Raw genomic sequence first — 19,579 nt, 5'->3', positions numbered from 1 at the left:
GGAAAGTTCAAATTTCCATCGCAACAGAAGGCAAGAATTTGATTTAAGCACATTTCGACAGAAAAATCTTACCAGCAAAGCATACTACCTGGCTTTGATTGCCCTTGCGATGTGCAGGAATAGTTGAGAATTTTACTTATTTGCTGGAGAACTGCTGGGAAACCCTTTACACCTTCAGAGTGCAGTAAAACAAAGTCAAGTCGGTGGCCTGGAAAAGTCATGGTGCAAAGGGGAACAAAATAAAAGTTAGTTCCTCCTTTTTCCACTCCTAACATGAAAGTACAAAATGAGATTTAATTAAGACTCAGGTGTTAGCACAAACAAGACAGCATAGAGAAGCATTTTCTGCTCCCAGGCCCATGTTGATAAACACAAAAGTCAAAAGCCTACCCCGAGTTTCAAGGCTGTTGTACAGTCTTCTTTCTGCTGTTTCCAAAAGCTGTTTGCATGTTTTCCAAAGGTGGCACTGAGTACAAGCTAGGTCAAATGCTGCCATTGCTGAAGGACTGAGGTCCTCAAGGACTTCCCGCAGAGGATCAGTATGCTCCAGCTGGATGTTGTTGATCCAGAAGTTTTCTTGAAGAGTAGGGGCAAGACTTCCAGAAGTTGCAAGCAATTTATCAGTAACATCCGAGATGGAATAAAATACCATACCTACATGCATCAGCAAAACACACAATCACTAATTAAACAGCATATTTATCTCAGATCCTGTCATGGAGAATTATTCTCTAATCCTTTCGGAAAATAATTCAATAGGTAGCCTGCTTCATAGACCAATTACTGCAGAATGGATAAAACTAATTGGGTATCAACAGCAAATTTCAGCATTCTTAGTCTCCTTATAAGTCAAAGAACCACTACTTACTCTTCTGAAGAACTGTTGCATTCATTATGACAGTATTCAAATTTCTTTCTCCTGTTTTCCACTTCTCCCTCACCTTTTATGAGAAGAACTCAAAAACCCCAGTCCTTACCAGCTGCTGCTGCATTCCCAATAGCTTGCAAAGTCGAACGGCCACTGCCAGATTTCCTGATGCCTCCAGTGCCATCTGATGCTTGATTCTCAATATTGTGCTCCACTCTCGCCATTTCTCGTACCGCCTCTTGGTAGCGCTCCATGAAAACCAATTCACCATAGCAAGGTGAAGTATCCAGATCAAACATCAAGGCCACCTTTCAAAAAGAAAAATAGATGTAATTACAGAGCGAGCATGTCAAGAGAAGTTTTCAAAGGTCAAAGAGCTTCGGGGGTTTTTAGAGATGAGGGAATAGAATAAAACAGAGACTTTAACTGAAAAACATTCCCACAGACACAGCAGGCTGAAATGGGGGGGGGGGTTTCTAGAGAGTTTTAAATGCCTGAAAAACAGGACCTTAGAGACATTTTTCAACCATTTTTATAAAGATCAGCTATTATTTGCTGTAAGGCTAAAGTTGAATTAATTTTCGTAAACCACACCTTTCAGAATGACTCTTCATGATTTCAATACACTATGTAACAAGAGAAACCTATCAAGTTGAGCCTCCAAAGTAAACTATTTTAAACAAATTCTTATTCAGCATGGAATACCTTCTAGAAATTTAAACACTGAGTAGATAAGCACAACTGTGCAAGTTCCTATTATCAAACCAACAACAGAACACAAACCAAGCTTGAATTCTTTATCATCAGCGATACTGAAATTCAAATTAACAAAGCAAAACAAAATGCTTCTTTTGGCCCTGTAAGTAGAGAAAAGATGAAGTGGCATGCTTGACGCCAAACAGAACTAATGAGTTGAGCAGTAACCTGCTGCTAATGCAATGCTTAAATGACATTAACTGCTCCGATATCGCTCTCTGAAACTCAGCCAGGTCACTGCTTTTTGCAGAGGATCCAATCACTGATGCACCTCAATGTGTTTTTTCAGAGTATAAGCCCAAAAACAACATGGAAAAAGGTATGTGCAGCTGTGAGGGAGCAAAGAACTACAAACATGTAGACTGTCAAATTCAACTGACAATGAAATGGTACTGCCTTGTTTTCAGTACTGTGAACTTGGCCTCAAAACATACCTCCTTCAAATAAATGTAATCACCACTTTGGCTCCGGAATACATTTGCATGTTCCTGCCGAGCTTACAAGTGGCAGTGTCATGGTTTTGATTCACTGACTAAAGTAAGCAGTTCAGATGCTGCTTCCTCATGAGGCTTCACATGAGCTCTTTGTGTTCTTCATTCAGCTGAAACACTAAGCTTGACCAGCTCTCATCAAACATTTTCACGCTTTGAGAACCCAGGTTTAGAGAAAGCATTTTTATATAACATGGAAAAAACCCAAAACCTCAACATCCTTGAGATGTTGGTTTGGAATATCTTTGTTCCTTTCACTTGCTTCTACTTCTGAAATGACCCTTTCACTTGGACTTCAGATGCTTCAGCCCTATGCTTGCTAATGCAGAAGCAGCAGGAATTTCATCAGCTACCACAAATGTCAATACCAAATCAGATTTTTAATTGCACAAAATACATGCAACTCATTTACCTGATGGGCTTCTACGAAGTTTCCTCTCAGAACACAAGAAACTAACAGTGATTCTGGTGGGGAAAGCATCATAGGAATGAGGGGGTTTTGCTGATGTGGTCTCAGCCTGCTTTCCAAATTACTCGAGCCAGACACATTACTGGTACTTCCCTCTGCAAGACAACAGAATTAATCGGTATACTATTATGGAAAAAACACTTCACCAGATAACAGCCAACTATCAGACAACAGTACTTCACATATTTAACACAAAAATATAGCAGCAGAGTTGCAAGGAAGTTAGAGGGTAAAGAGATCAACATAAACATCTTGTTAAAAATTCTGATTTCACTATTTTGTCAGAACTTTCAGTTTGGATCTCATCCAAATGTAACACTGTTTAGCAGCTACATAATGTGGATGCAATGCTAGGGCACTGGTTCAATATGGATAAACGGACAAGTCTTAAGTATTGAACCTATTAAAATTTAGCATGCCTAAGCATGTTTTAGGTTACATGACTACCAAGTCTATTAGCTTTTTTGATGGTTTGCACATCACTACATTGCATATTGCTTCCTGCAAGCCAAAAATCTGAAGAAAAATCTAATTTTCTTATTCCAGAAGAGATATATACTATTCTAATTAGAAAAAAATCAGCCAAAAACGAGAGCTCTGAAAAGTGAAAAGTTTTAATTCTGTCCTGCATAGAGCAGTAATTCACGTTAACTAGTTAAGCAAATACTTCATCATGCACATCGACAAGACAAAGAAATACTACTTTCGTGGCTTAATACCTGAGGTACTGGTGCTTAGCTCGCTACTTGTACTTTCTAATGATGGACTGGAAGTTCCCTCTTTCCCATCTAAAATGGAAACAAATCAAAACCAGCACATTAAAGGCACTTCTTCTAGACAAGGTAATTAAAACTTACTGCAAATAACAGATCAGGCAACCGCAAGAAATCTTCAAGATTATCTCACAAATGAGCCATCACTGATGTCTATGATAAATGCAAAAACTGATGACTTGAAGAAAATGCTAGGCAAGAGACTATGTTGGGGTGGCTCATCAGTGACTCATGTCAGATACTTTAAAGCTTCTTATTTTGGAACATCCCACTCCAAAACCAGATGTACCTTTTAAAGGCTAAATAGAAACGGGGTGAGGAACACAACTTTCTCCTAAGGCTGCCAATTTAGGCCACAAGTTCCTGTAAATTCACATCCTAGATACTATTGTGATAGGAATGAAAATATACCAGTCACTGGATATAGTGGAGAACGGGAAGAATTGGTACTGTAGTTGCAAAGTTGTCCCCTGCCCCAAATCAGACTATGTATGAAAGAAGTTATTTTCTTAGCTGAATTTAAAATTAATTACCTTTTAGTTGTGTAGGTGACCTTTATGAAAACAACCTCAATCTAGATGGAACTGGACTAAGACACTTCAAACCAGTTAGAATACTAAAGGAAATCAATGTATTTGTCTACTCCTAGTCCATTAAATCTAATTGCATTCAGCTATGAGCTCAGCAAAATTATGCACATTTCAGAGATGTCTTCTCCAAGTCACTTTTTCAACCCACCTGTCTTGTACCTTTGAGATCTACTTCGTTTCTTAAAGCTGGAGCACCTGATTAAAGAGCAGTGTCTCCTGGAAGCTGCAAGCTGATGTTCTGTGAAACATTTAAGCAAAAACATTACCAAATAGCTGGACAGGCCATAAACAGTTATTTGTCTACATTAAAGAATCTATCAGCACATCTACATAGGTAGAGCTACGAGGCAAATCTCCAAAGGAAACACAGTTGATCTCAGCTAAGAACTCTTCTGCAGTAAAGTTTAAACCAGCACCTTGAAGTAATTTTGATACAATTCAACTAATACTGTGTTTTTCACAACCACATCCAACGTTGCCTGAGATGTACTACACTTACTACAGACCCCTTATGAGTACTAAGGGTCCTTTCCAACCTAAATGATTTATGATCCTAACTATAGAGAAAAATAGGTATAGTCCAAGTTCATAAGCAGCTAGAAACAAGGTGAAAAGAATAAGAATTAAAACAGTAAAAGAGAGAGTTTGATATGTCATTAAAGCTTTGCTGAAACAACTGGGTTCTTCAGTAATGCAGGGTAGTATGAACCCTGACTCAGGCAACAATTCTGGAAGTGAGCAAGTAATGGGGGTGCCAGCCCTCGAGACAGAAAAACCAAGGCGTATGCAGTGTCAAGAAAAGCCAGACACCTTTCCCTGAAAAAAGTTCCCCAAATAGTTGTCATCATTTGTCAGAAATCAGGTCTCAAAAGTATAGAACCCCACAGAAAGCAAAAGCCTGTCCAACAGAAACACTGAGGGCTGCCTACTCAAACATAAGTCCCATCACATCTCCTCATTTCTTATCACTGCACTGTCAACATAACTTGTGACAAAGGGTCAGAACGACAGGCAAACTGAAGAACTGTGTCCACAAAGGGGAGGGAAAAAAGAAAAAGAAAATCCAAACTTTCTGATTAGATAGAGATCACTCCTATTGGAGAATGGTGCAAGGACCAGTTGATCTCCAACTAGGTCACTCTCCTAGTATCTGCCAAAACATGCTCCCTCAGTGAAGCGCTCAGGGAATTTAGTCTTGAGACCACTGCCTGGACAGCTGTAACAGAACAGTGTTGACATATCAGAAAGCGCCAAAACACAAGCCTACCTGCATTTCTGTTACTCATCACCACCTTGTATCGCCAGTGAGCTTCAGAAAGGTATTTGGAAAACTGTAACACACGACTTCCAAAGGCATCTCTGCTTGCAGAAAGATTCAAGCACTCAACAAGCTCTAGCTCTTCACGAAGCACATTACTGGAGTCCCACGGGAGAGAACTCTGAATTTCTTCCAGATGGTTGACAAGCAATGTGAGGAAGGCATCCATGGCCACATCATCCACTAAAAATCCAGTAACACCACTGGTGAAGTGTTTCAGATCCAGGTAGCTCAGCCTAGAGGTTTCACAGCTTTTGCCACCTAACATCGAGTCATGAAGATCTTGGGTATCTGTGTGAACTGTCTGAGCAGCCAGCAGATGCCTCTCTAATTTCTTTTCAGCCTCTATTAGGCGCTGTGGACTTTCTGAGTTGGAAGACCGCCGACTACCACTGCCTTCTACACTCACAGTAGTACTCCTTTTGTCAAGATCATCATCCTCTACATAGTCCTCAGGTAGAAAAGTCTCAGTATGGAGGTCGCTGTAGGAAACAAAAAGCAAGGAGAAGATGTTCTCCAAAACCTCCAGGCGCAGAGGAGCAGGAACACTCCTTAAGAACTGCTGACACTTCACAAGGTACTGAGGAAATACTGAAGAACAACCTGTATAATTAAAAACAAAAATAAAGAACATTTACAGCATTTTCCAGGAGTTCCCTCCTCCAACCTTTGCCCTTTAAGAAAATCCTAGAAGATGGAGCTGTCCCAGTGGCTCAGAGCTGATCATTCCTCCACAAATCAAGTAAATATATGTCCAACATTTTACATTTAAAAAGGTAGTGTGCCTCCTCCCTCTCAGTAATGCCAATTATCACCTTGTGCAACGATGTGCAAACTCAGATTACACCCATTTCAGCCATTAAATCAGTTTCAGCTCTGGGAAATCATAAGGTCTTACAAAAGCAACCCTGCCACCACCATCCTATAACTAACATCACCTTCTTTTTGCACTATATTTTTAACACAATTACCTTAAATTTTTTAGAACAAGGCAGGTAACTTATTCCTATCTATTATTACTAAAGTTAACAACACCTCAAAGAAATGCCATTATACTTGTTTGCAAATCATTCATAGCCCACCAAATTAAAAAAAATCATATGTACACAGGGTACAATATTATCCCAATACTAAGTGATAATTCAGAGCCCAGGAAATGGAGAAGGACAAGCTACTGAACCTGAGAAAGGAGGCCAATCACCTCCTGGTTCTCCAAAAGTTGCATCTTCAGGGATATCACCAAGAAGGTTGCGTACGCAATCACTGCACTTGGAATGCTTATGTGAATTCACACAGAGAGCATAGATAGCATACTTCATGGCGCAAAATGCTCGAAAGAGTGCCAGATTGCGTTGCTGACTCAGGGTGTTAGGGAGTGTTGCCACTGTGGAGGGAAATAAGGGTTGTGAGGGGGTAGGAGGCAGACAAGAAAACAAGTTAATTTTCTTCTGCAGTTCCCACACAGCAATATTTACCCAGTCTTTCTTCCCCAGTGTCACCTCCATCCCAACTTTGCTTTATCTCACTGTTACTTCACAACATTTAAAAAAAAAAAGCAAACCACAGCAGACGGGGACAGAAAAGTCAGGTCTGGATACCCTTCCGAGAAGGAAGTTTTCTGTGAATTTTTCTTACAGGACCTGGCTACAGCACAGAATGATCAAAATCTGCTCATGGTGAGTCTTATTAGAGGTATGTGGTTAAGCTACACTGCTGCATTTACAACGCAGGGACAGAGCCTGTCTCGTTCCAGCATCTTGTTCCATCACACAGTAAATAAGTAGGGAGATAGTGTAGACTGGCTATGACTGTAGGGACAATAGAATACCACCACCTCTGCAGATTTGTAGTAATAAATAGGTATCATGGTTGATTCTATCCACAATGGCTGGCCATACAGATAATATACAATCTGCAATTGATTAAAGAAGAAGTACAGTCCCACAGTTTCCTTCACACATTTATGATAAAGGCAACTTAGAGAAGTACTACACCCACCCCTTCCCCCTTTTGCTTTTTTTTTTTTGAGGAAAGGTGTCACATGCCAGAGACATGAACCCTTAGTACAACATAACATCAGAGCTGCAAACTATATAAAAGTCACATCATCATCCCCTTCACCCAGAAACACAATATAGAGTCACATATTCTGTTATGCTGGGTTTAGATGAATGATCCAACTACTGTACAAAGGTTAAAAAAATCCAAAACCCAAAACCCCATACAGTGTTAAATTAGTGCTTGAATCCACTATCCTATATTCTTATACAAGAGGTAGATTGCCCCTCTGCCTACTGTCATGCAGGGGAAGCATTAGCAAAGTTCTTTTTAAGCAAAGCAGTGGTTTGATGTACTGATAATGTTCCCACCCAAACTCTGGGACTGAAGCATTACCTAGAAAGTGTTTCAGCACTGTCCTCCACAAGGCTTGAGCATGATTTCAAAGAAAAGCACCAGCCTGAACTCTTCTGAAAACTACAGAGCAGCCAAGACAAAAGCCCTGAGAGCACAAACAGCTTGAAACCAATTACTCCCTATCACTGCAATTCTAAACAGCAACAATGGTGGAAACTATAACGTAGACAGCAGACAGAACTGAGGAAACGTCCAAGTATGAATCCTTTGCAGAACCCATATGGCCACAGAAATGCCGTAATTCACCAGCAGCTCTGCACTAATATGTAGCACCCAAAAAGCTCTCAATACCACTGTCTTAAGAGGACTTCAGGCAGATGAAGCCAGAGATCCGATAAATACAGTCCTTTGAAAAAGAGAGTTAGCTGAAGATACTACAAGATACACACCGGTAATCAAATGCAAGTTTAATACACTTTTGCCTCCCATGTGGAAAGACTTGTATGCAGTGAGTCTGTGTCAGCAACCACGTCTAAACCAACCCTTTTCCTTGTACGAATACTGAAGAACTACCCTTTAAATATAAGCACTTTCTTTCCTGCGCCAGAAATATTAACACCTTATTCCTGAATTCTGTAACTCATAAGGAAATTTCTGCCCGTCATTTCTTTTGTTGGTGTGACTGATCAAAGCTAGTGTTACGCACTGATCTGAAGGGTGCTTGAACACAACCGTCGACCAGTACCACCACTACTTCAGTTTCACTACTGCAGCTGACAGATACATGTCGGGAAGAAGGGGAAGTACGTGGGGTGAGGGGAGAAAAAGGCCTGTTAACACCACCAAGTCAGATGAACCAAAACTTCATGACTCCTCTCCTCCATTTAAGTTTCAAAATAGATTATTTTAAAGGAGATATTAAACTGTGTTTATAGAATTATCTGAATTTTACAATAATCACGGCTGAAAAGAGGACTTGCCTTCCATTAACTAGTTCTGTAAATTAAGGTGATCTGAGTGAAGAAGAGAAACTACAGCTAGAGTTCTTCTGCTACACTCATGCAACTCCCAGAAGATATGATGGGACTGCCTCTTCCTGTTTATGAAATGTTTTGACAGAATTTAAGCAGCTTCTTAGGTTCTAGTACACAGAGGAAGACTGAATTTTTGTATCATTATTAAGAGGCCCTATCAGCAAACAGCATTAAAAGAGCAAAAGCTGAACCTGGACACAGGCTGCAATCAGAAGAGTGTATAAGGAGATTCACTTCTAAGTGAATTAATGTGTTTAGTAATCTCAGGTATTTTAGGCACCAAATTGGAACATGGGAAGATGAGACAAGTGAGGCAAGAGAGATGTAAACACAGCCTGTAGGTAAGCCTTACTGATTTTAATATTACAGTAGATTTGTTAAGACTTAATATTAGAAGGAAAAAAACCAAAACATTTTGTATCTTTCAAAAATGAAGGTGTTATAGTATGAGATATTGTCTATTTCATCTGACTTTCCCCTCTGATTTTAAATTTAAGTGCACAGATGGCTGAAATCCAAAACATACACTTAACTTTCAAGCTCAAGGTATTATACAGTATATAAGTTACAATGAGTAGCACATATTATGAGCATGTGCAAAGTCTTGTTACCATTTTGAAAAAAAACTCTTTCAGAGATCTGTCCTTGTGAGATCAAAGAGATCTTATAAGTCCTTCTTGGGAGACAATTTACTCCCCGAAAGGATTCTAAAAGAATTTCCACATGCTCTCTAGTTTTCTTCCAGAAAACAGCTGATAAGCAGTATCTTCCTTATTTACAGAAGTAGACCAAAGGAACAGATTCTTCCTGGCAGAAATACTGAGCAGCACATATTCGACGGATCAGGGTTTTTCTGTGTTCTCACGACCCTACACGTTTACCCTGCATCTGTTGGTCTCTAGCAGGAACTTTCTGAAGAAGCTCAATAACATCGTCTTCATTCAGTGCCAGAAGATTAGTGAGATGATGAAGAGAGTACACTGCTGTGTGGCAATCTAGACTGTGCAAGTGTTGCAAAAGAACCTTCCTTGGGATAGTAATACTGCAAGAGAGAACAAACAAAGAGGTGGCACAAACAGATTTAGGTCTCTCAGCCAAGTTTAAAGACGTATCTCCCACTCTAATGCTGATTCAACCAAACTACTGCAGTTAAAAAGAAAAACAAATAGCGTAACTAATGCCCATCAAGCAATTTTGAGAGCTTGTGATATACAGTCACTAGGAGATGATTAGTCAGGATTCACAGAAAAGAACACAATTTCTCCTTGCAAACATAAATTGACTAATAGGCAGATTTGGCAAGACAGTTTGGAAAAAGTCCTTCTGATCGTTTTACCTGTTTTGCTGTATACACCATTCAAGAACTTCCACCTGAGCCCATAGCCCATCACAGAAATCTTTCAGTACTGAATCATTGCACAGATCCTAAATGGAAAGACAAATAAAAGAATCCCTTTACCACAAATCCTCTAGTCAGACAGCAGAACCAAGCCTGTGTCACATATGGGATGTTCATAAGACTTCTTTATCCATATGGTAACTTTCAAGTGCAGAAAATTGGCAGTTTTATTACAAAGCCAGCAAGGAAGGGCTATTCCGAAGGAGCATCAAAATCAGTCAGCCTCCATTCAACACACCTACAGACCATGGAAAGGTGGCTACATCCCTTTTCAAGGTTAGCTTTCAAAATGCAAATTAATGCTTCTTAATAACAGTCTAAGACACTAACCTCTAGAATTAATCATGTACTAGAACAGATGACATACTGGGTAGCAGAAAGTTATTCTCCTTTTGCATGTGCTTTTCTACTACAGATGCCTGTCTGCTAAAATCATATCTAAGACTTTCACTTTGCAGAGGCTACTGAATAGACCTGCAGTCTATTACCAATAGATGGTAACTCCCCTTTAAGGCAATACCAGCCTAGATCTGCCCCAATGATCCAGCAGTGCAAGGCTCCCTGTCTCCCCACCTCTGTCATCCAAGCCAGTTGCCTGCAGGCAGACATTATCTGAACTGCAATTAAACCCTCAGAGTTAGAACCCTCTCTCTTCTTCAAAGACGAAGACTCCCCCCAAACAAGGTGGATCTTTCAGTCACAGCTCTTGTCATTTATAACTTCATTTTGAGAATGGGTATGGGAAATTTCCAAGCTACCCTGTTGCTGAACTCGCGTTAGTTGTGACCAGAATTAGTTACTCTCCAGGGATGACTCACTGGACGAAATGACACCCATCAAAGGTCCCCCAGCCTTTTTCAAAACTAATCAACAACCGTTGCTGTCTCTCTCTCTTATGTTAACGGCAAAGGCTGAAGAGCTTATGCAAGAGAAACTTTCAGAATCTCCTGGGCAATACTCTCTTCACAGCTGAGGAGTAGGAAGAAAGGCAAGCGTCTCATAATACTACCTACACACAACTGTAACATTTTAGCTTTTTTATTTCCATTTTGAGAAAGATTAACATTCTCACTGGAAACTCCCTGCTTTTATTTATTTTTGCAAACAAATTGCATTATCTGGACTCAGACTGGGATACTGACACTTGCTTCCTGCTGATTTACCTGAGTTTTGTGAAGAGTCCATAGCAATGCTTTTGCTGATTCCAAGCTTTGACAATGAGTCCATCCTAGCAATACCAAGAGGCGGCTAAGGGGGCTGAATTCTCTCCTCAATAAGCTGTTCAGGCCTGAGTAGTCTTCTCTTTTCAGTAAAGTTAATGCAGTCACCTAGAAAACAAAAGGAACAAGTATTTATCTTTCTAAAATGCAGAGACCTGTAATGCCTGGCAGGTTATGTAAACAAGTAGCCATTTCAGTATTAGCTTCACTAAAATTCTGAAGTTCTATACCTGGAACTTCCCTAAACTTATATTTTCCAAGCCATCAGGTTACTCTTCAGTAAAACTGTCATGAGGAAAAAGACATAATTTCAAATGCTTACTACAGAGCCAGCTCACACTCCCTCGCTACATTATCTTTACGTTCTTTCTATTGACTATGTCTCTGTCAAGGGCATTATGTAAGAAACTTGAATGAGCACATTATTTAGAAGTGGAAATATGTACAACTTTAAAGACTTGCACTTTAACAGTGACCACCTACCTGTATTCTACTTCTTCTATCTATGTAAATACATTCTAATCATTTAATTCATACCAGAGTATTTCTCACCAGGTCTTCTAGCTATTTAAAACATAGATTTTACCATGCAAACTAGCCTCACTGCCCCAAGTCTACCAACATCAGGAAAGCAAAGCAACGAGTTCAAGGTAATGGGGTAAATCAAGTGGTGCATCCAACAAAATTACAAGCAGAACATAGGACTTCTTAAAACCTGAAGATGTAATCTTCAGTCTGCATGCAGATGAGGGTTTCCAAAAACGTCACTGAATGCTTTGAATTCATCATACAGCTGAAAGTAAGAGAGTTATCACCAGTTACCTCCTTGTTCCTGTAAGCCATGACCCCTAGTAAACGCTATTTGAATACAAAATGCTTCTGTGCACCACCAAGATATGTTCAATACCGGGACTGACTTTAGCCACCACTGGGTTTCCCCTCTTAATGATTTTATGGCCATACCAGAATCTGTTCCAGAAAGTGCTTGCTGCTGCTCAAGCAGTAGAAATAGGCTGTCTTCCAAGAAGGAGCCTCTTTGGGATCTGAGAACAAACTCATCACGGTTCGCTCTGTATCCAGCTGCTCAGACGAACCTAAAAAACATTACAACAAGACTACCTTCCAGTACAGAGGGACACCTTTGAAAGAAGCGTAATTGCTGTTAATTTAAACTGAGAAACACTCAACATTTCCTCAAATACTAACCAACTATTATATTTTAACTGTTAAGACTCTCAGATATTGTTACTGGATAACAAGAAAGCCAAGCAGAGAAATTTGATAGAAAATAAACAGGTCAGATCAGAAAACAGGAAACTGTGTGGACAGTTCTTAACATAGGAAGAGCCTGTTCAGCACACAGGTTGTTTGCATTAGCTCAGGTCACACTGCCTTTCTTTCTCTAGTCATACGCATCTTGTCTGTATGTTACATGAATTCTCACTTGTGCTCTGAGACACTATGCTGCTTTGCAGGGCCTTAGCAAAGACTTGTCCAGCACAGGAGCTCCTCAGATCTGTGCAAAGCGAGAACTGAACTACTCCCAGTGAGAGTGAAGGTATCCATATCTCTATTTCTCTTCCCCCACAAGGAAGCACTAACTGTAGTTATCAGAAATGCCAGTCTGCAACACTACACCAGCCTGAACTTCCCTTCTGCAATCCCTATGAGTGAAGGGAGGAGAGAGGATACAAACCCCACTGACTTACACCTCAGTGTACAGAGGTAAGCAGAAGAGGGTAGGCATTCTAGCTTTTCCCTCCTTGCAGGCTCACCTGACACTTTCCTGACAAGAGCATGAGCACCACTTGCCATTCAGCTTCAACTGAGATCCTCAACTAAATGCGCCAGTCATAGGGAGCTAGACAGAGGGTGTGAAGTTATAGCCGGTATGAAAACAACAGTTGGGCTCTAGCAAGTGAGCAGGTAATCAAACAGCATCTTCTTTCCAGCTGGGATATTGGCCCACTCCACATCTCCCTCCACTTCTAGAAGTTTTCTTGTCCAATATTAAGGGGTCTGAACTTTTTGGCATTACTGAGATAGCTGAACTGTTAGTGGTCTGAAATGGAACATCCTCCAACACAGATGACCCCGAGCTGGAGCCGAACCAATAAAAACTTTATATACACATGGAGAGTCAATTTCCTAGTTACAAGCAAGATCTTCAGCAGGAGAAATGCTGAGCAGATTAAAATAGAGCACAACAAGGGGTGGTAAAGGAAGTGCTCACAAAAGAAGGCAGCATAGACTGCAGAAATGTAGGGAGAACCCTGGGGTTCCTATCCCAGTTCCTTGCTTTAAGTCATTTTAGCATCATCTTTTACAAGACTCCATGGCTTGTTAAGGCACCTTAGCAAGAACACCGCCTGACTTCTCAACAACTTGCCTGTTTAACGCCTCAATAGCTTTGTTAAACAAGAAATGAAAACAAAGCAAAAAGTAAAACAAACCTTTTCGTATTGATTTTGACACCAGAAATTTTTCTCTTGTTCTTTCTATGAGAACACTGCTATACAGGCCTAACAGGCCATGGCTCTGTTTCCTCAGCATACAGCTTAGTAGCTTCTCCTCTCTCAGTGGGCTTGCCTCAGCCCAGCATACATCCAAGAGCTCCCTGAATAGGTGACGTACTTCATCTGCCTGATGCTCCACTTCAAAAGTCACTATACTAAGAGCAGCATAAATTGTATCTACTAGTTCTCTTTGATCTAGTTCTGCTGAAATCTCAGAACTGCACTGAAGCCTCTGCAAAGATTTCAAGGAGTCACGAAGAAATTCAACAAAGATGTTTTGTAGAGAGCAATAGTGCTGGAGCGAGGAACTGTGTGTGCCTTGTTCCTCCTGGAAGAACTCCAGCAGGGCTTTTGCCCTCTGGGGAGCACGCAGCAAAAGCTTCCGGAGAGCTGAAACAACATCCAAACTGAATCTATGAGAACAGCCATCTCTTCTTTTCCTGTCTGTGATGTGCTTGTTCTGGGTGCACTCAAATGCTTCAAACAGTTCCTAGTAGGGAAATAATAAAAGATTAAGCCTTTCAGACTCCATTAAAAATACGAAATAAATTATTTAAAAAATAGGAGAAACTTGAAAGCAAGAACATAAATCAATTTGGAAACATCATACTACCTAGGAAATCCATTAATAAAGGTCCACCTTGTCCAATATCCTTCCTAGAAGAGTGGATATGCCTGAATATGCAACAAAATATAAAGAATCCTATAATACACAACTACACTATATAGGCCATGTGCTCATAACCAAGTTACCTTATGTTCACATGCAGATCCTATGGGATGGCTGAAGCACTACTGTATTCTACCTCTTTGCAATATATTGATGTGACTGTATCTTCATAAGTCAGTAAAAGCATGATGATTAGTGTTCAGTCTTTTTTTCTTTAATCCTACTTTCCCAGATTCATGCCATCTATCTACCAACTGCAGCATCCCCATCAACACTAATTTTTCAAACTTGGTTAAAACTGGCCAACAGATTCAGAAGCCATCTCACAGACTTCTTTCTTAAGCAATAATAATTTTTCTTGCTAACAGAAGCAAACCTACAATTCCAGAATGAGGAAGGGGAAAACAACAAACAAAAAACCCCAATTAGCTCTCCCAATAAGGGGTGGGAAGGTGAGAGACAACCCAGTTGAATAGCAATTAAGCAGCACTTGTCATATTTCTGGAACTATGCGAGTGCTGTGCTTGGCTGGAAGAGACAACTCAGGGAATATGGAGGGGAGAGACGGTTGGTGTGCGCAAAAATGAGACTATTAGCAGTGGAAGACAGGTCCACAACACCCTTTTCTTTATTTGCTGGATCAAAACATAACTCTACCTACTAACATGCCTCTGACAGTAATTGTGACAAAGATATGAGGTTGCCGAATCTCCTATTTCTGTGCAGTGCTGCAGAAAATGGTGGAATCTTTCATGACCTTGGTAACCTCATGGTAACGTACACAGACTTCATTAGTCATTAACAGACATCAAGCAGATTTATTTTAATCAACAGTCAAGTTTACCTTGCTTGCTTTCATCCTGTAATTGCTAATTCTGTATCCTTAGAGAAATACTGAATACCTCTTCCTTATTCATATTTAAAAGCTGCAAATAGCCTGTGAATGTAGTAAGTTTTCATTTTCCTCTTAAAAGAAGGCAAACAAAAAAAATTCTTTTAAGAGTTAGAACCTGTAAGACTAGAAGCAACATCTGAGGACATTCCACACACCATGTCAAGTCTAATTCTGTTGTAACCAACACCAAATTAGGACAGTTCTACAGTTAGTAACTCTCCTGATTTTCTGCTCTATACTTGCTTTTGATATTAATCCATCTTTGCATATTTCCATGTATTTCTCAAATAAATCAGTCTGCATGTATGAAGTAATAATGGAAAAATGTGTCCTGGACCTCAGAGCACACATCATACCAATTACCAAGTAATGTCAGTAATAACAGTACAGCACCCAAAAACTTCCAAGAATGGAGCAAAGGGGTGTGGAGGAGATAAAAATTAAGATCTTAGGAGGAAGAAAAAAAATAGACATACTTTTAAAATGTGCTTGCTGACTATGGTTTATTTTGGCTCACAGTGGGTTTTAGCTTTATGGTTACTAAAGGTGTCTACAGATATAAGACCGTGGCAAGTAGCTGCAGTCAGGACTGAAGTGTGACAGAAAGACCATGTAGAAAAGCTTGTTCCTTGCCTGCCTACAGCCTCCTCTCTAGCCAGAGAAATCACTTGCAGGCACATTGGATTAACTTCAGAAAGGGATCTGAATTACAGTCTCTTTCAGTTGCCTAGAAAATTAGTAACACATTAGCATCTCAGGCAGTCAAATTAGCAGGAAGCATTAACTTCGATCCCAAAACATGATAAAGATGGACATTCTGCATAACTAACAAGAAGAATTAGGGCATACTAAGTAGCTCACCTTTAGGACTTCCTCAGAGACATCTTTCTGCAGTTCTTCCAAGAACAATAAAAATTCAGTTTCTCTCTGAAGAACAACTGGAACAGTTTTCTGAAACAATATAAAAGAATGGGAAAGACATTAGCCAATAAAAGTTTTATTGATTTACATTACCATATAAACCTAATCTTAGCATTAAGATTAACATTTTAAGGCAGACTGAAATATCTCTCTGAAGATACCTAATTCTAAATTAAAGGCTATTCCACAATTAGGTTCTGCTCCCACACCAGTGGATTCCATTTATCTATACATTTGGAAACAGAGAGAAGTGTCACTTTGTCAGGAATTACAATCCCATCAATTAGAGACATCTCTCCTCAGAAGGTGAAGAAAAAATGCAAGTCTAAGTAGTGACAAGGACAAATGAATTTAAAAAAAGTATGATTACACATCCCAGTGTTCCAATTAAAAAAAAAAAAAGGGAAAAAAGATAGTTTCTCCTTTACTCATGACAGATACTGCACCTGTCTGTCTGAAAAGAGCAATGCAGCAAGCACATCCCTCACCATCTAAAGGTTATAAAGAATTGTCTGATGCCTAAGCTATTTCATCTTTAATTTAAGAAAAGTGCTACACAAATGCAGAAGTCGATACACTTATGCTTTCCATTTACAGAAATGCTCATTGCTAAAAAGCCAACTTCTGTTACCTAAACAAAAAAAAAAATCCATTTTTTTCTCTCCAGTGTGGAGAAGATTAACAGTTGTTTCTTGAGAAGTTTGTCAAAAGCAAAAGCAATGCACCTCTCCAGCTACCTTGAGAACTTAATTCCATGAAACATGGGAAAGCCTGTAATTTAAATAAGCAACTAGGCAGACATTTTGCACTTGGAAGTCAGCGCTATAGGTTGCACTTGGAAGTCAGCTAGGTGTTTCTGTACCTGATTCCTGGCAAGCCATTTTTCCAGCACAAGAAGCCAAAGCCATGCAGTTCTCCATGGGCTAGAATTCTGTCCCCATCTACAAAAGCAATAAGCACATACACTGGATTATACAAGGTTGTTCCCATCTCAAAGATCCAGGAAAACACTGTCAGAGGTCATTTTCATTTTTATATGTCTTTGTGTAAGATAAAAAGAAGGATGACTAAATAGCTGAAGACGAGTCAAAAAGGAAGAGAAAGCAGAGAAAACAGAATATTGGTACTACTTACACATTAACCTAATGACTTCTGCTGCGCAAATAACTGCTTTTAGATCTGCCAAATACCAACACTACTGCCATAGTTCTTTGCTTCAAAACAATGACATTTATTTATGGTCTAAAGATCAGTCTGTACAGCCCTCTTTAAGCACTTCAGCACATTTCTTTCAAATCTGACCACTTCGCAAACACTGCTATTTCCTGTTCTGTCTAGCTCTACCGAAAAAAATGAAACTAAGTTTTAGGTCACAGCAGCACAAGTGCAGCTCTATGTCCAAACTAAAAGTGCAGTAATGTACTAATTAAACAAAGAATACTTCTAATTTTCATCAGCTTTTCATGTGCTCCAGTACTTATAAACACATTCCAAAACCTACACAGTTAGGGAATATGTTCAGTATTGTCAAAGGGACTAGGAAAAGGAAAAAGCACAAGATAGTTTATTGGCCTTTAAAAATCTCAGCACTGCTAACTAAAGCCTTTAGATGTGATAGCCCAACTATCAAAAAGTTAAAAAATACTTATGTCTCACAAGGGCGTTAGCAAATATTCATCTAACCATGTGCACACTTTCCTCCAGATTCCTTTAACTGCTGTCAGTGTAAACTGTTTCTTAGCACCTTTACCAAAACGTTACAAAAATTTCTATGTAAAGTATGATCATCTGCTTGGAAAGGGGGAATACCAATGTTCCCTGAAGTGCTAGGAAGTCACCCTTCATAAGCACCTACCTGAAAAGCAGAGATCAAAACTAACTAGGATTGAGTAAAACCAATGCCATTTCAAAATCCAGTGCAAGAGAAATAAGAAATCAATAGCATCATTTGAATTTTTTAGAGTTTAAATTTTTAGAAAGTGGAAGGTCTTTCAAGAGCTGGAAACAAAAGAATATTTTAAACAACTACAGTGTTGATCTTGCTGGTTCCATTTCTAAATTAACCAAAGCTCACTGTCAGAGGAATGTAATTGCAGGAGATCACAGAATCACTAAGGTTGGAAAAGACCTGTAAGATCATCAAGTCCAACCACCAACTAACACCACCATGCCCACTAAACCATGTCCCACAATGCCTCATCCACACGTTCCTTGAACACCTCCAGTGATGGTGACTCCACCACTTCCCTGGGCAGCCTGTTCCAGTGTCTCACCACTCTCTCAGTAAGAAAATTTTTCCTAATATCCAGCCTGAACCTCCCCTGGCGCAACTTGAGGCCATTTCCTCTTGTCCTGTCAATAGTCACTTGGGAGAAGAGACCAACACCCACCTTTCTGCAACCCCCTTTCAGGTAGTTGTAGAGAGAGATAAGGTCTCCCCTCAGCCTCCTTTTCTCCAGGCTAAACAACCCCAGTTCCCTCAGCCGCTCCTCATAAGACTTGTGCTCCAGACCCTTCACCAACTTCGTTGCCCTTCTCTGGACACGCTCCAGCACCTCAATGTCCTTCTTGTAGTGAGGGGTCCTTCCCCTTCTTATCCTTCAGTAAAATCTAACAAAATGAGTTCTGAAATGCCTCCAAATAGTTTTAAGCTTGTATCAATCACCATGTCAACTGCATAAATGAACACAGCTCGTTATTCCAGTGGGCTGGGAAGCCTGCTAAGTGCTTGGGCAGTGATAAGATGTCAACGTTCAGATAACAGTATATCTAGACATGTCCAAGACGCCTCAGCACTGAAGCAAGTGCTATTTCCCCGATTCTACCTGTCTCCCACAGTCACCAGTAAACTAATTGCTTCTCCTCGTTTCACACTGAAGCTTACCGGCCCTAAACAGTACCTTACTTACCTTACCCCCACGGGACAAGCTACCAGAGCCTGAAGAATTGCTTCCACCTTCTCAGGGCCATCCCCGTGCCACTGGCTCAGCTGGGGCACACAGGCCTGCGCAAGCTCCCAGTCTCCATGGCGTACGCACTCACAGAAAAACCCGAAGAGCTGCTCCAGAGAGACCGCTTCTTCATTTCCAAAAGAATCCATCTTCCCCGGACGAGCAGGTGACCTGCGGCAGGGTGACACACGCGAAGGCGGATGCCGTGAGGCCGCGCTGGGGCACCACCTCAGATTTCTCCTTCGCGCTGACCGCCCCGGGGGGGGCAGGGACAGGCGGAGAGCCAAGGCCAGGCTTCGGGCTGCTTCCTCCCGCAGGGGCAGGGGGGTAAGGCGCCAACAAGCACCGCGGGC

The 19,579-nt window shown here is 40.5% G+C and overlaps 1 protein-coding gene across 1 annotated transcript in view; it reads right to left on the bottom strand.

The window, feature by feature from the left end:
- ZFYVE26 (zinc finger FYVE-type containing 26) overlaps positions 1–19,375 on the bottom strand; it is a 46,377-nt gene extending 27,002 nt beyond the window's left edge. Inside the window, exons 1-16 of the mRNA XM_059819174.1 lie at positions 19,185–19,375; positions 17,138–17,216; positions 16,216–16,305; positions 13,727–14,279; positions 12,237–12,367; positions 11,217–11,381; positions 9,991–10,079; positions 9,536–9,696; positions 6,467–6,649; positions 5,215–5,868; positions 4,096–4,185; positions 3,304–3,372; positions 2,528–2,679; positions 978–1,176; positions 391–654; positions 89–208 (exon numbers count right to left, since the gene is read on the bottom strand). Coding sequence (XP_059675157.1) covers positions 89–208; positions 391–654; positions 978–1,176; positions 2,528–2,679; positions 3,304–3,372; positions 4,096–4,185; positions 5,215–5,868; positions 6,467–6,649; positions 9,536–9,696; positions 9,991–10,079; positions 11,217–11,381; positions 12,237–12,367; positions 13,727–14,279; positions 16,216–16,305; positions 17,138–17,216; positions 19,185–19,375 — 3,190 coding nt within the window. The remainder of the gene's footprint in view (positions 1–88; positions 209–390; positions 655–977; positions 1,177–2,527; positions 2,680–3,303; positions 3,373–4,095; positions 4,186–5,214; positions 5,869–6,466; positions 6,650–9,535; positions 9,697–9,990; positions 10,080–11,216; positions 11,382–12,236; positions 12,368–13,726; positions 14,280–16,215; positions 16,306–17,137; positions 17,217–19,184) is intronic.
- Positions 19,376–19,579: the final 204 nt, after the last annotated feature.

Source organism: Gavia stellata, chromosome 7, assembly GCF_030936135.1.
Source record: "Gavia stellata isolate bGavSte3 chromosome 7, bGavSte3.hap2, whole genome shotgun sequence".
Classification (NCBI taxonomy): Eukaryota; Metazoa; Chordata; class Aves; order Gaviiformes; family Gaviidae; genus Gavia; species Gavia stellata.
The sequence above is the reverse complement of the archived record's forward strand: the minus strand, read 5'-3'. Positions and strand labels throughout refer to the sequence as shown.